The sequence below is a fragment of the Strigops habroptila genome, chromosome 8 (assembly GCF_004027225.2).
Source record: "Strigops habroptila isolate Jane chromosome 8, bStrHab1.2.pri, whole genome shotgun sequence".
Lineage (NCBI taxonomy): Eukaryota > Metazoa > Chordata > Aves > Psittaciformes > Psittacidae > Strigops > Strigops habroptila.
Genome location: NC_044284.2, coordinates 9,417,279 through 9,434,724, shown reverse-complemented (window position 1 = coordinate 9,434,724; position 17,446 = coordinate 9,417,279). Strand labels below are relative to the sequence as shown.

Sequence of the window (17,446 nt, the reverse complement as noted above, 5' to 3'; positions counted from 1 at the left end):
GGCAGCATGTGAAGAACCCTCTGAGCAAGCAAGATGGTTTTTTTCAGACAGGAAGCAGCAGTTGCATCTCTATAAAAAAAGGCTGGCAGGATTGCACCTGCTATTTAAAGCCTCCACCGTTCCAGTTTTATAACATGAACACTGAAATTCTGAAGTTTAATCCTAGCAGTACAATTCCTCATTGCATAAGAGCCCTGTTTGAAATTGCAAATGCAACACATACTAGAGAAACGACAAATCTAACACGCTTGTGTAGGTGATTAGAAGGATGAGGTTTTTTCTCCCTTCCTTTGGAAGCAAAGGATATTCCTGGTAGGCTGGGAATAATGTGAGACAGAACCTACCTTTGCCCAAAGATCTCCAGAATACAACTGCAGAGTATAAACCAATTTAATAAAAGAATTGTCTTGAGTGAATTTAGCTTTTTATGTTCCTAGTCTTAACACCATATGCTTACTTGTAAGTCTCTGGAGAACAGGGACTTCCAAAAGGAGAATGGCAATCCACAGAAATCCACATTCATCAACATTATCAATATTCCTAATCACTGGATTTGGCAAACTAGCCAAGAGAATAATTATTTTGAGAATATATGTATTGCCAAAGAGAGAACACCATATATATTCATTAAGTAGGTGGTGTTCCTACTAGGGAAGCAACAAAGAGTCACTGCTGTTTGAGGATGTAAGAGCATAAAGCGAGATGTCTAGGGAAAAGACATTATCCAACTATATTAGCTGACCTAAAATAAGCAAGCTTGTGTGTCCTTAAGGCAGGTTTGTGTGGCCTTTAAAAAACAAAGAAAAACCCAATAAAATAAATAACGAAACAAACACACACACAAAAACCCCCCAAACAAACAAACCAACCCACCCAAAGCAAACAAAACAAACCTAACCTTTTTGTCTAACTATATCAGCTGGTCCAATTTAAAACTTCATTTCTGCCTACAAACTATGCATAGCCAAGAAAAAGCAGAAGGCAGACGTAAAGAAAAGGCAAGATTTTTCCTGACCAGGCACAAACAGCAAGCAGTAACACACTGCACCATATCAAGCTGCACTCCTGGCCAACCTGTAGAAAAAGGGACACCTTGCTAACAATTTTTAGATCTTGTAACTATGCTACATACAAGTGTGCTTGACTCTGTCCATAGCATTTTCCATGTGCAATAGTTCCTTGCTACTGATTAGTTACAATTCAGAAGGGGGACTTTTATCTACAGATTTAGAAACGTAATGTAATTCTTCCCTAAATTTATCTGCAGTAGAAACACCACAACAAATCTGGCTTGGTGCTTGAAAGTGCTTGAAAGATAGCATGTTTCAAGACAAAGCAACTCTCTTTTTTAATAATAATTTTAGTCTCAAAATTATATTTAATATTGTGCAGTCTTCTGTTAATATGCTTTAACTTAAAAATTATGTAAATAATTAGGGTTTTGACATAATGGTCAGTCAAGACTTGGGATAGGTGCAGGCATGAACAATGAAATAGACTATGTAGACCAGCTTTTGCTTGAAATAGAAAAAGTATTCTCTAACAGCCATTTCATTTAGACATAAAGGCTGATGTTTGCAAACACATCAAGCCTAGTTACGGCTCTTTTGGAGAATTTAAGAGACATGATCTAGGGAAATGCACCTTCAAGAACAGTAATGAGAAAGCAGATGGACAAAACTAGGCTGCTTCAGTTTAAGGAAGCAGCAGTTTCCTAATTAGCAGTTACCTAAATTACTTTTTTCTCTTAAAGCAAACACTTTCAATCTACTTTAATTGCGTACGTGCTTTAAAGCTTTGCAACACTACCTGCACAATCTATTTCAGGACTGCATTAATTTTGAAACAAATAAGAAAGCAGCAAGCTAATATGAAGTCCATAAAATGTGCCACTGGGTAACGCTATAAATGCTGTATACTTACAGACATTGACTGAAATTATATATGCATATGTAACAAATGCATATATCTCTATATATAGAGATACCTTTTTACCTCACCACACAATCAGGAGGTTCGAAGACACTGACAGCATGCTATCATCTTCCATCTTATTTATAACAAATTTTCACTGCTTGTAGGAGGATTCCAAGCAAGTATTTAAACTTCAGTGATGATTAAATTGAACAAACTATTAGTCACTATGGAATGGCCAAACATTTATGTCTAGAAAAAGTTCTACTAAACATTAAGAAATCTTTCTAATCCAAATAGATACTTTCTAATCCAAATAGATAGTGTGCATTACCTCCAGCATGTTAAAAGCTGGAAGAAATACAAACTAAAAAACCCATTTTCTATAGTCTTTTGAAGAGTCAATTCCTTATGTCATACTTGCTGGTGTAAAACTAAAGGTAACTAAACATTAAATTACTAGGATTTTTTGTTCCTTTGTTTCCCCTTTGGCAAAACAGGGAAATTCAGTATCATAAGAACACAGGACGAGTGAGGTTGGAAAGAACCTCAGAAGCCCTCTCAAACGGAAGTTTAACCTCCTGCTCAAAGTTCTTGGGTCAAAGCAGGTTTCTCATGAGTTTAACCAGTTTTATTTTGAAAGCCTCCAAGGCCAGAGACTGCACAATATCTAAAATTAAGCAAAACTCACGTTCTTCTACTGCACTAGTAAGAGAACAGCTTAGAAACAAAACCCAAAACCAAGCAAAAAAAAAAAAAGCTAAACGAACACCAAAACCCAAATGAAAACCAAACCAAACCCCAAACACCTTCCCCACTAAAAATGGCATTTTAAATGTGTTTCCTACAAATGTGTTTTGTTCCTAAACAAAGATATTTTCCATTTTAGAACTGTTAATATTTTATTTACTATAAGTATTATATTTACTATAATACTTAGAGTTCTACTGGCAACATACCTGGAACATTAACTGAGTTTGAACTCAAACTTCTGGGGATTCCCATTAGACTTGTACTTAAGTGTGAAATTACTTACCTGTGAGTACCATTTAGATCGATTTGTGCTATGTATCTCCAAATGTAAAAAAAAAAAAAATAAAATAATGAAAATTCTCTTGTCAAAGGTTTTACTTCCATCTGAAACTCTCTGCTCCATCCCAGGACAAGTTTCTCCCATGGAAAGTTGAGGGTGGGTGAGGGGGAATCAGTTCTTCACTGAACTGAAAGAAGATACTCAGATTTTTTTTAAAACCTCAAGTATACTGATTATTTATAAAGCCAGGAAGAACCTCAACCACTGATGAAGAATAGTTCTCAGGGAGCATTAGGCCTTGTTTTAAGCAAGGAAGGATGTTAGTCTTCCTATGCAAATTCTCAGTGTCGAGATAGTAAACATTTATCAGAGCTACTCCTTCCTTAAATCTTAACACACAGAGAAAAATAAAGCAGCATAGGATGATCTTGGAGAAGAGAGAAAGAACTCAGCAATAGAGAAGTTAAAATGTAGAAGTATGTATAAATAGTTAGACTTTATTTTCTCTAACGTATATATAATAATAGTAATAATAGGGTGGACTTTGAGCTACATATTTTCATCAAGTAATTCTACCTGTTGTTTAAGAGTTAGAATAGCTACAGATAAGCTACTAATTTATCAGGTGTTATGACTCTTTGAAAGTATTTTTAAAGTGATGGAATTTTAAAAAGTAAGATTTTAAGATAACATTTAAAATATTTTCATGCTCCATCATTCTAAATAAAAAGGCAAAGAAAAAAAAAGCTGTTACACATACGGTAGAATATGCATCTCCCAGCACACACTAGGAAGCTGGGTTTGCTTTTTACTAAAAGATCTTATTCCTCAAAGTTTTAAGCAGCCAATGGAACACATTCCTCAGCTTTTTTGAATGGAAATTTTAAGTTTACCCTCTGAGATCTTGGGGACTTGGTAGAAGCACCTATTCCAGTCCTGTTACAATGAACTTTCAGTTTCTCAGGTAAGGCTCGTATCTAAATAGCCATTATAAGTTCCTTTAAAAGCTTATTCTGATGAGCTAAAAGGTCTACACACAATTTCTATTAATGGTCAAAATCAGTTATAACTAACTTTGTCTTCAAAGACAATATATGCAAGATACTTGCAATCCTTGCCTTGTCTATACCAGAAAATGATACTGAAGTGTCACAAGCACTTCTTTTTGTGGCTGTAGTTATATCTGGAATAGTGCTACCTACCTACATATCTTAGCTGGAGCAAAATCAATTTATATACAATATGCAAATATTGGAAATTAAGAAAAGATACATAACTAACCCGTGTTTTAAATTGTTCAGTAAAAGCCAGAACTTAATGGACAGAGCAATGTCTCAAACGAATGTTTTGTGTAACTAGAGATATCAGATGCTTCCACTGATAATGACAAATAGTAATCCAAACTGTCTGCAATGGAAGAAATGTTAAACTGAGTCTGTGAAAATTTTTTAAGATAAAAGTATTTTGAAAAGTCATCATAGTTTTCGCCTATCTACCTGTACTTCTGATGCTTACAGCTGTACTTCTTTGATGCTAAGACACTTAACAGCCCAGTCATTTTACAGGCTTTTTAATTTATAAAACTTCCAAGACAGTTCCTTTACCTACAATGCACACGTACTTTTGGCAGTAAAAATCAAAATGTCTTCCCTTGAAAAGTGTTTTGTTTTCAACAAAAAGCCTTTATCTGTAAGTAGCAAAATTAAATGTCAGTTTGTATTTTCACTGTGAAATGAGTATCAGTCACTTGGAAAGTTCTGGTGCTGTACTTTGAGAACATGTTTGCACGCTTAACATGATCAACCACTTTTTCCAGAGGCATACAGCATGTTATATGCCTTGATTATATTCTCAACTGAAGCAGCTCAGAGCTAGGATTAGGTGTGAAAAGCAACTATCACGTATCGCTCCAGCAACTGAGTTTGCCTTGATTAATCCCCACAATGCCAGGGCGTAACTTTTGCTGGTTTCTACCACTCATTCTCATCTTGTTCACGCTGCCACTATCTTTTCTCAATCCTTGTACAAGCTGTTTATTAAGTTGGGGGTTTTTTCATACTGACACAGCCTGCACATTTTCCATCCATTTGCTATCCTTCTTTCAGCCACTATTCACCCAGTTGGTTTTTTTTACCAGGATTCTTATTTATCCCTTTCACCTGGTTTGCTATATAATCCTATTTCAGCACATTCCCCAGTTTCAATTTTGACTCTGTGTCTTCCTACAAACACATGTGATGAGCAGGACTAGATTTCTCATGAGAATGTAAGGCCAGGCAGGTACAGAAGCACAGAAAAAAAGCCCCACTATTTTAGGGAAGACATTTGCAAGCTATCTCCCCATCTCCCTATTCCGGGTTATTTTAAGTATGAGAACTGCACTGTTATTCATATGATAAAATGATGCAAAGTAGTTTCTCACTACTAAAACGAGAATACCACTCATGAGCTAAATGTACTGTAATAGGAAATAATTTGAGTATGTGAAGTTGAAATGATGCAAAAGAAAATATCAAATGCTTCACAAACTCTATGCTTACTTAGATGCACAAAAACTTTTAGCATGGTAAATAGAGGATATAAAAAAAAAAGGGAGCAGGGGGCCAGGGAGAGAAGTGGTCCATTTAATCCACACACAAAACAAAAATGGAGTCAACAGCTCGCAAGGTAAGTTTCTAAGGACTGACATGGATTATTTTCACCAGGGAATTGAGAGTTTTATTTTTTGAGGACTCCTACCATTTATTCTGAAATAGCTTATTTCTGTAGTTGCACTCTGTTAGGAAAGAGTATGTCAGATGAAAGATTCCATAAAAAACAAATAATTAAAGTGTCTGATTCTGTCCACATAAGATTTTATCAAAGATGATGAATTACAAATGTAACTTGCATGAAGATTTTTTTTAGTGTAAAATTTGCCCTTGGAGTCAACATGAGAGATTATATAATTAAGCATCAGGACAATTTTCAGAGAAGATTTCAGAACTGAATCTAAAATAATCTCACTCTTGCACAGTGTCTCTTCATTCTTGTCTCATGAAAAGTGTTGAAAGAAGAGTCTGGTATAACTTTCTTACAGCATGGTGTTGTGGCTCATCTCAATTTCTTTTACTCCTTCTTTCAGAATTCTATATATTACTTATTAACTCTTCAGGAGTTTTAAAACACTAGATTCTAGTTGAAAAACAGAACTCACACTTATTATGCTGTATTTTAATGTTGCTCAGAACTGAACTTTAATATAAACCTTAATGCATATCAGATGTAATCACCTACAGAAGCAGTCATCAATACCCCTCTAATTCTTGTGGCATTATTTTAGGGAGCAGAGCAAAGGTATCATGAAACTACCTCCGAATCACCACTTTCAATGACAGAAATCAAGGACCTCAATTCTAGTTGATCAAAATAAAATTCGTCCAATCCAGCACATTCCACAAATAGGAACCCGAGATAAGTCAAGATAGCAGGAAGTATCTCAACTTTCAGATGGATTTTACATTCCACACAAATTAGATATTTTAACAAAGTCTACCTCTAATAAAGTTTCCTATACAGAGAAAATTAAGATGCTGTAGCCTTCAAAGTCATATTCAGAGATAAAACTGAGCTGCAAGATGACACCTGAACATTTTTTGTAGCCTCAAGCAAGAAGATACTGGATTCTTCTAATCTAATGTAGGTTACACCCACCACTCTAACAAGCAGCAGTGAGTTTATTTTATGAGCTCAGGAAGGTGTACGTGTATTCACACCCTAAGTCCTTGGTGTTACTTAACTTTGTAGTGTAGCAAAGTGTAGAAAAGTGTAGCAAAAGATGCTAGGAAAATGTATTTTGCATGATAACTTCCATTTATGAAGCTGTAAGTTGTATACAATATTTCTCTGTCTCCTAAACGCAATGGAGAGGTTTCCTAACGAGATGAAAAAGTGAATGAATGTGTAGAGAGCCCTCTATGCAACCCAAAAGCAGCAAGTCAGAGCTGGCACAACACATACAGCAGAAAAAGGCTCCTGTATCACTGATTGTGTAGGTGATCTGAACTGTTTGTACAGAAAAAAAAAAAAAATCCTCACAGTCACTATAAACATCTCATTGAGTGAGTTCCCTACCATTTCTTCCACCTAAAACACATGAAAATCTTAATGCACAGCAACTTAAGAGTGCAACTGTACCTCAAAAGACTTAGCTGCAACTTATCACTTTCTCCCACCCCAAACTTAGCTGTGGCAATGAAGATTCATGGAGATCAGAGACCTGCAAGATAAGCTGGCATACTAAAGCCTACCAACAAAGAGGAGATTGAACTGATTCAATACTAGCATCTCAAGACAGCTCATGTTTTTTAAATTCAAAAATTCAAGGACTTTCCTTCTCTAGATTGATATGGTTGGTGCCAATATCAGCCAGGCCTCATCTCACCTTGGGCTTTTGTTCTGAGGAAAGAAATCCTTCTAATATTTATACATGTAGGGATGTTTTAGTAGACTAAAAGCATATCAGACAGATTTGAAATCCTAACAGTACAAACCAACAAGCCCCCCCAAACAAACCTGAAGGTTTAAACACTAAGTCTCCTTATAAGTAACAGTGTCAATACACACACACATATATCTTGAATTTGCTCAGTTTACCCTCCCTACTGAGACTAGGAAAACAAAAGAAAAACCTCACGAAAAGATAAGAAAGATGGAAACACCAACGTCAGGATTAATTTTTTTTTTCATTTTGAATTATCCAATGTAGAGTTCAATTACATTCCAGGAAAAGGTAAGTTTTAAAAGCTACCTGCTTCAAAGGCTAAGAGCTAGCTACTAATTTGTGCTTAAAAGTGAAAGACCAAACTAAAGATGTAATTTTGGTTAGTTCTGGCTCTCAGATTCTTTTTAACTACTGAACACATCATCTCTAAATTTTAAGTAGAGGATTTGCTATTTGACTGAGGAAGTGGATGCCAAAAACTCTGAAAACTCTGAAGAGACCCTCCACTTTCAGGCAGGAAGTGCAGAGTATTGAAACCATGCAATAGATTTAAACCACAAGACATTTTATGGTATTTTATTTGCTAATGAAGATCCAGAAACATAAGGGATGAAGGAAGAAAGGAATAAATAAAAAATACTGTAGTTATTTCAGTATGACTAGCTGTGGAGATGCTTTTTCAGAACTTGTGAGCAGATGAAAACTAAGTTTATCGTAACTGCTTTGACTTCTGCATGCATATATACACATACATGTCATTTTGTAGATGATGCAGTTTTGCACTGGTGGTATGCCCAAATGGAAAGTTTCAGGCAGAACAATGTAATTAAAGACAGACAAAAGACTTTCCTTAGAGTAAATCACATACTAGTTAGAAATTACATGTTGTTACAAACGGCAAATACTAAATCCAGATAGAATGTAAAGGAATCATGACTGCTTTTCATTTTTCAAGCTAGGATAAGAAAAACCTTTTGCCAAATCTACCGTGTTGGCTGGAGGATCATTTAGTCTATTACTGTATTTTACATCCAAAAAATAGGAAAAACTTATCTACAAAGTATCAAATCTTGGGTTAGCATCCTTCAGAGAGCTGGGTAGAGTCATCCTCACCAAAAGACCTATTTAGGGCAGACAACTTTTGAAATCCTGGGCACACAATGCTCATCTAGACTTCAGATTGAAAACCTTACAGTCCTCCCAAGCACATTTTTCTACTGGATTTTGCGCATGTCACTGTGAAAGGAAGAAGGAAGGACGGACAGACCAGGGAACCAACAACGTTGAAATGTGTTTGTAGCCTCCTAACCCATCATGTCATGCTGAGAGTAATTAAGAACTCATGTGTTTACTAGTGATCTGCCCAAAATGTTCTCAGGGATACATGAGCACAGACCAAATAGCCAGAGATTCACAGCCACCAGTCAAATCAGCAATAACATTAATTTCTGAATAGAAATAAAGGGACATCAAGCTTTTACTGCATACGTTTTTTTCCACAGAGGTTTTTAGCATTATTAAAAGCCATCAGTGTGTATGTTCTTACAGAAATGGGGACTGTTTACATGAGTCTTGGCATTAACTTTAGTGCAACTGTAGACTAAAGACCTGATAGTGTTTTGTTCTAAGTGCCATTACTGGAAATGCCTTGTAGAGTAACAGATTATCGACATGAAAACAACATATTGTTATACTATAGCCTGTTTTCTATGTCTTGTTCTTTTAACAAAACCATTTTTATTTTAACATCAGTTAGTTTTCTACCAGTGTGCTTTAGCAAGTGCAAACTGTACTTGCTTCGACCATCAAGATGATAACATGCCAGAAATAAACACAGGCAAAAAATACTGGTGCAGAATTAAGAGTAAAGCACCTTTACTTCAAGAGAAAAACCAGACAGTAATTGGGTTGAGGGTAAGCAAGCAGGTAAGTAACTAGGACACTCAATGCCATTTCCCCCATCTTCAAGTTCTTCCAAGATAATTCACTTTAAGATGAATTACTCAAAGATGGTTCCCCAAGAAGCTCATGTATTCACCATGTATTCATGGGTTCAACTACCCAAAAAAAGGTGTCGCCTAATATAGACAGCTGGAAGAACTCCACCAAAACCTTAGTGAGCCCTATGTAAGTTACGGGTTCCAATTTGTTTTTCTAATTCTCTTTGGAAGGTAAGACTAGAATTGTTGTTTCTGACCAGTTTTAAGGGAAATATTTAATCAAATAAATTACATTAGTTCAATTCAGTGTAAACATAAGCACCTGTAACAAGTCTACAGAATTCTGTCATTTCCATATATCAGCAATTTATCCCAGTATCTTTAATGCTCTTTATAATTTACTTTAAAAGCATTCCTTAGCATTAAAGTCTTCAAATCTGTTTTGTTTTTAAATGTGTTCCTTAACTTGTTACTGAAAATATCTCTAAGAATAACTATATACTGATACTGCATCCCTGAATTATTATCTTTGTTATGAATACATGTGCCATAAATTGATAATTTCATTTTATTTTTATAATTGTGTGATAACCTGAAGAATCCCTTAACATATCAAGTGAACCTTTGGATCTAAACTACACTGTAAAACGTCTTCAACTTCACAGCACCAATAATAATCAGAACAGCTGAAGAGCACGAATTGTGAAAGCAGGAAATAAGAACATTCCTTAACATGGTATTTGATGTAAACATTTTTTGTACATAATGAAATGTATTTTTAATGAAACGCCACCAGCATTTTAATTTGGAGATCACCAGCATTGGAACAGCAATGGCATGTGTATTTACATAATCTGAAGGCTGTACTAAGCAAAAGCATTACAGGTCATACTCCTAAACATGTAAAAGCAGGATGGATGTGGAGAAGCAAAAAGCTGAAGGTGAGCTTCCTAAAATTCCAAACAAGAAACCGAAAACTTGTATTTTTCCACCAAGAAAGCTACCGAAGTGTTACCCTTACAGTTCTTTCAAATAAGTCTTCTGATCCTATTACATAGTAGTGCTTAGGGACCAAAATTAAATCAAACTTGCATGTTTTGCAAGGACATCCTCCCGCTCCCAATACTCAGGGGTTTGGGTATTATTTTTGTTCTCTTGTGGGGATTTTTTTGGTGGTGGTGTTTGGGTTGGTTTGCTTTTTTGATTTTTTTCCTTATCTGACAGCAGAAACAAGGAATAATCTGTCCTGCCCACTTTTATCTAGAGACAAACTTTTTATCTTCTATATAAGTTTGAAATATTTTGAAATGTATTGTGGGTAAAAAAACAGAAGCAAATATATTCTTTATAGAGCTATTTTGTAAACTAAAAATTACATACTGAGATGTATAAACTAAGAAAATAAAGCATAATTCAACATCTAGTCATAATAGTAACATTTAAGTAAGCAAGGTAACAGAAGGAAATGTATGACAAGTTCTGTTCTCTACGGCCCAAGTTAAACGTTTTACTCCTACTTTCTGCAGAAGGTGAAAAGAATATAGAAGAATTGGAGGGATTTTTATAATCTTGAAGGCTCTGCATGGAGGAAATCTCCGTTTCCTCTACACGGTTTAAATGAATAGTTTGTACAAACCTGGAGGAGGGTATAGAATGTGTTTAGTGCAGAGTGATTTCTCTTGTAAAGCATCAAGCAAAACAGTCCCAAATCTGTTTGGGTCCTTCCAGAATAACAGGTGTAAATGATATAGCCTAGAAACTTGCTTGCCAGCTCCTGCAAAGAACACTTCTACCATCATGCCTATGCACAGATTGTTAGAATATCATCACTGCAAGATCACTGGAACCCAGTGTCTTTGCAAAGTAGTGGTGTTTAAAAGTAATGCATTAGTAACACAAGAGAGCTTAAGAGTCAAGAGAAATAGGGTGAGCTCTAGTTCAGAAAATACATAATGCAGGTCCAAGTTGGAAGCACAATTTAAGAAAATAAATAAGTAAATAAATAAATCCACCTTAGTTTAGGAAAGCACTTAAGACGCTCCCACCTAAAACTGAAAATCCACAGTTTTACTGAATACCTTCTTTGCAGTTTACCTGCACGTCTACAGCCCTTCTCCTATTATGTACCTTTGACATCTTCTGCAAGAAAGGAATAGTGGTCAGAACCTGTTGTTATCACTCAGCAAGACTGCGACAAGAGAAGGAGAAAACTCAAGGCCAGTGAAAAGGCACCAGAAGCTAGCATACACAGATACTGGACAAAGAACTACTGAACTGAAGCTAGGATCATTTGCATGTGCTATGCATGATGTGACTAAAGTCACTTGTTTTCTCTATCTAACTGCTCTCCTCCTCTTAAGGACTGAGAAGAAGTAACTATCTTGCCTCTGAAGAAATTAAAATGGAAGGCACTCCCATGAAAAGAATGGAATCCCCTGCATGAAGATGTGTATTCTGAAGTAGAAGTGCTCAGAAAGATTAAGCTTTGGAGAAAGATAAATGTATACCTGATGCAGAAACAGCTGTTTCTACTAACATTAGCAGTAGAAAAATGTCTTTATATCCACCTTTAGAGCCTAAGCGGACAGTAAACAGAGTAAAGCCATTGTGAACTGTAGCCTATAAAATATTATAAGGCACCTATAGCAGCAGCCAAACAAAAACTTGTTTGGAGGATTTAAGACAAGGATGTAATACAAAAATTGTAGACAAGCTGGTACTTCTGTATTGTGAACACCTAGTTAAAAAAAGGTTTTACCCCTCTTGAAATACCCCAATCAGTACTTTTGGTACACATACCTCGAAGAATTCTCTCCTCATGGCAACGTAGAAAGTCCCAGATTCTAACAGTGCCGTCGTCAGAGCATGTAGCAAATTTATTATCCGTGGGTGAGAAACTGTTACATGAAGACACACAGCAGGGGAAAGAAGTCAGCATTTAACAGATTATCTATGCTTCTCAGACAGGGCAAAATTATACTTAATGTGTTACACACCGAAGGATGCATTTGAACATAGGGGCTTTAAAGTGAATACAGTGCCTGCCAAATGACACTTCATCGCAAGACATGAATTTAGCATAGGATTACTATTGCATTGCAGTCCCGTCAAAAGAGGAAAAAAAATTCCACAATTTATTCTTAGCACCTTCCTATCTACGACTGCACACAGTAGCACCTTCTCTGCAGGATGAGAAGCAACATCAGTATGATTTGGTAACTGCCACCCTAGATTTTCATGTTTGGTAATACCATAAGAAAGTGACACTGCGTAGAAGCACAAGAGAACAGTTCTTAGGAAAAAACTCCTCTTCATCCACAGGTGCTTTGCAGCAGAGAAGCAAAAATAAGGGAAAGCTGGTTGCAGGAAAATGCTAGTTGGATTAACTGTTGGGAAAAAATGTATATAAAACAAGTGTACCACTTATTGTAAAAGTAATTTGGAAAAAATCCCTCTCATTACACCCCATCAACACCATGAAAAGAATCCTACAGACATAGAAGCAGCTTCCAGATTGAACAGTCAATATTGCTTGATGAAAGTCACTGGAAAAGCAAGAGGTTATTTAGCCATGTGATTAGGGCCAGAACATCTCCAGCAACTGAGGCACTCACTTCCTTTCTGGTGTGTGAAAGACCATGATGGAGCCCTTGCAAAATCCTATATCTTTATAATCAGGAAAGGGCTTAAAATAGTACAGAAATTCAGTGTATGGGCCATGATAGTCAGACAGTAACTGAATCCAGTGTAAGCACTTCTCAAAACCAAACTCTGGCAGAAAATGCTGCACCCTAAAGAAAAATGGTGACTTTAATGGAAGTGGGTTTGTGGCAGTGAACCTTTACGACCAAGGGCCAGCACCTGAACCCGAAGAAACACTGCTTTAACTTCATTTTGGATCTGCAGCTTCTCTTCTGGCTTACTTTAGAAACATTTCCATATTTTACTAAAGATTATGTGCAGGTTTGCTTTAGAAACATCCTTCTTTGACACCTTACTGATAGTATCACTTTAGATTCCATTTTTTTATATAAATAGACATTTGCACAACTGAGGCATCAACACTGAACCAAGAGAATACCCTATAGTCTTCTTTTCAATGGCTTGCTTACAGTTTCAAGCTTGAAGAACCCATTCAGTATTAACATTAGACTTCTGTATGTGGCAGTCTGCGTGGGTATTTAGTATTACTGGAAGTCTTGGCTTCACCAAGCCAAGCAGTTCTTCACTTTATTTAGTGTTTTATTATTTTGTGAGAACTATGCAGGTGTTTTATTTCTGAAGGCTTTATATTTTATTCAGTTAGATTATTAAAGACTGAATTCTTTATTTGGAATGAAATTGTTGTCTTACACAGTGCGTATAAAAAGGAATAACTGATACACATCGTCACCATATTAAAATGAAAAGAATACCAGTGTAAAATGCGGCAGACAAATACATCTCTAACATATTGCAGAGGCGGATACTGGGACAATACTAAGTCAGAAAGGTGCCAGCAAAACGGTGAGAATGTGGAAACAAAAGAAAATATTGTGTTTATGTGGTGCAGGAAGCTTCCCAGAATCTGACAGAACCCATGCATTTCTGCACCCAGAATACACTTAGAGAACAGTCTAATCATGGCAATAGGTACTACAGAAAATGGTATATTGTGTATAAACCTGGCCTCTCTAATCGCCTCCTTATGTGCCTGGAACATCTTGACGTTGTTCATGTTGGACTGCCAGTATTTCACATATCCCCCGTGGTCTGCTGTCAGCATCCACATATCATTGTGTGACCAAGTCATAGCCCTTACAGGGCTGTCGTGAGCCTGTAAATTCAGAAACAAAACTTCTAGCAAACATGTTCAAATACTATCTGACCCACACAAACACAAAAGTTAGTAAAGTTCCTACTTAAAAGCTGCAACAAAGAAATGAACACAATGATGATCTAATTAGATTCATGATGTTATTGCAGCAAAAAAAAAAAACCCTTACTCTGTATACAATGGTCTCTTAAATAATAAATTAAGAGTATTTGCATTGTGTTTCCAAAATGGTTTTTTTTTATTACAAATACTCAGAGTACGCTTTTGAGAACAGTTAGCATAGCATATGAAGACGGAATGAGAAGCATTAAATGAATTGCCTTTAGCCACGGTCTAACATGGAATCAGAGCAGAATAAAAACATAAAAGACCTATAAGGCTCCAATTACCACACTTAGACCAGAGACTCGTGATGAGCAGGGTGAAGATGTTTTCCTAAAACATGCTCCCGACACCTCAGGGAAATACACAGAAATCTTGACAGATGAATTTACCTGCAATATCGTTTCAAAATTGAAAGTCAGTCCATTCCATAAAGTGAACTCTCCACTAGATGCACCAGTGACCAAACGTCTCCCCTCAGGAGTCCACTGTAAAAGAAAAATATAACTAAACTGTGCAAATATAACATTCAAAGATTTCTTCACAATCCTCCAAATCAATCATAAGCTTCTTTCAGGGAAACTGCAGAACTGGAATTTACTAAATGACTTTCTAGAGGATGTAAGACAGACAAAAATGCAGAACTGTGCCAGAGGGCTTTTGACTTTTATAACAACAGGACAAAGCCCACTGTAAAAGCAATGAAAAAAAATGTAGTTGTAGAGAAGTAACAGCTTATGGGCACCAATACATTTCCAGTACAATATCCATACTAAACAATATTGCTGACATCATGGAAAAGTTGTTAAAAGATGCCATAAGAGTCAAACAGCAGAGACCGAACTGCCTTTTTTTCTGAGAATCAAGATATATTAGCCCCCCAAAATGGGGAGACACAAAACTAAGTAGGAAGTGCACCTCAAACTCAAGCAAAATAATTATCTTGTACTCAGACCTTCCAATTTCCTAAAATCATCCACAGAAAGACTAGACACAGAAGTAGTTAATACATTCCACATGCTAGTTTTATTTGGAAATGCCTTATCTGTTATCTTCTTCCTTGCTTCAGTTACAAATATCACTGTAATGTAAATTAAGACAATACAACTAAGTGAATCCAACACTATACTCACCCTAACAACAAACACTGGGCATTTTACTTTATTAGTAGATGTCCGAACAAATTTTGTTGTGACAGCATTCATAGGGTTGTTCAGCATTCCTATAGGAGGGACCAACTGTGAGAGAACCAACAAAAGATTTAGTAATGACATTTCTAAACAGAAACTGCAAGAAAAGCATACATTCTGAACACCCATTTCTGGAAAAGCAAGTTTTTCATTTGCAAGGATATTAACAGAAGTGTTCAAAAGTCTTCATGATTTACCATCTCAAACATCCAGAACTAGCATCTTCAAGAGCAGCTTTGCAAGCTTAGTGCATGATGAGAGATCTTTTCTCCAAAAATTAAAAGCCTATCCAATTTCAGGTTCTCTTCTGTACTGGATTCAGCTGGGATACAGTTAGTTTTCTTCCTAGTAGCTGGTGCAGTGCTGTGTTTTGGCTTTAGTCTGAGGACAATGTTGATAACACACCAACGTTTTAGTTGTTGCTCAGCAGCACTTAGCCTGATATCAAGGACTTATCAGTGTCTCATGCTATGCCAGTGAGGAGGGGCACAAGAAGCCAGGAGGAAGCAGAGAAGGACACCTGACCCAAACTAGCCAAAGGGATATTCCATACCACAGCACATCATGCTTGGTGTAGAAACCGGGGGGGGGGAATTAGCCAGGAGGCACCAATCGCTGCTTGGGAATGAGCTGGGCATCAGTCAGCAGGTGGTGAGTGATTGTATCATGCATCACTTCTTTTTTTTCCTTGTGTTATATACCTCCTTCTCCTTTTCACTAAAACTACTATTATTATTACGGTTATTATTATATTTTACTTTTTTCTCCAGTAATTAAGCTGTTTTTACCTCAACCCATTGTTCTACCTTTTTCTGATTCTCCTCCCCATACCACGAGGGCAGGGTGGGAGAACTGAGCAAACAGCTCAATGGCACTTAGTTCCCAGCCAGGCAACATCTTTATGGACATGAATAACAACAGAACGAGATAACATAGAATCAAGATAGCCTTCAAATCTTTAGGGCCTCTTGTGAACAAAAAAGATAACCGCAGCTGACAGACAGAATCCTTCCAATTTCCTGGAAAAATTTTATGCACAGACCATCATGAAATAGAAACATTTTACTTACATCATTATAATACCCTGCATCAGGCTGGATTGCTCGCATATCTCGCTGGTCTCTCTGCCATACTCTATTCTGGAAGAGGAAAAAAAATTCCTAGTTCATACCACCACTACACGTCATTGTTAAACAACAGAAAATAAGGGAACATACTGCCTGCTTATTTTGGAAATTCCAAAGCCCTCCAAGGATTTTAGAATAAATTTGGCTAAAAGACTTTGGTCTCAGGAAACCTGTAGAATTTGTACAGCATAAACAAAAGATTCAAGAATGTTCAAAGTCTTCACTTTATCAGACTAAAGCAGCTCTTTTAAAATTGCAGCTTAACAATTTGAAAAGAGCAGTCCTATGTAATAAGGCACATAATTGTAACAAAGATGACTGGTTCTTTGCTGCCCAGGCTAATAGGTACTCTAAAAAGCTGTCAAACATCTTCAAAACCACTTTATATGAATTAAGCATGAAATTATTTCAGCTTTGTGCTGTACATTTTACCAATTTGGATTTGTGTACCTATTAGAAACGTAAGCTAAAATTCTAGGTAAAATACTTCCAGCATACACTAGTACAGTTTGATAGAATTTCTTAAACCAAAAGCAAATTACATTTTTAATAGTACCACATCAAATTAAATCAGCCAAACTGAAGTTGGGACCAAAACGGCATTCTGGTGTATCCTAATTTTGTCCAAGTCAAAACATACAGATCTCATTTTTGTTTGTTTTCAATAAATAGAAGTTTGAGGGTGCTTATTTCTGCCACAATAGAAAAAAGGTCCTGAACTACTAAATTTCAGTTATTTATTCCACTACCAGCAGATCTTTTTGGGAACATTTCTAAAATATAAGAGTATGTTTTAAATGTTTAGTGCCTAAACAGATCTTAGAAGATAATTTAAATTTAT

General features: G+C 36.3%; 1 protein-coding gene across 4 annotated transcripts in view; it reads right to left on the bottom strand.

Annotated features, from left to right (window-relative positions):
- The window catches only part of WDR33 (WD repeat domain 33), a 68,477-nt gene that overhangs the window by 32,626 nt on the left and 18,405 nt on the right, over positions 1-17,446 (bottom strand). For 3 of the 4 annotated variants that reach the window (XM_030495941.1, XM_030495942.1, XM_030495945.1), the window contains exons 3-7: positions 16,549-16,617; positions 15,422-15,526; positions 14,681-14,776; positions 14,035-14,186; positions 12,170-12,267 (exon numbers count right to left, since the gene is read on the bottom strand). In XM_030495941.1, the coding sequence (XP_030351801.1) occupies positions 12,170-12,267; positions 14,035-14,186; positions 14,681-14,776; positions 15,422-15,526; positions 16,549-16,617 (520 nt within the window). Of the gene's footprint in view, positions 1-294; positions 11,559-12,169; positions 12,268-14,034; positions 14,187-14,680; positions 14,777-15,421; positions 15,527-16,548; positions 16,618-17,446 lie in introns of those variants that run through there. The other variant, XM_030495943.1, reaches the window with a different exon arrangement.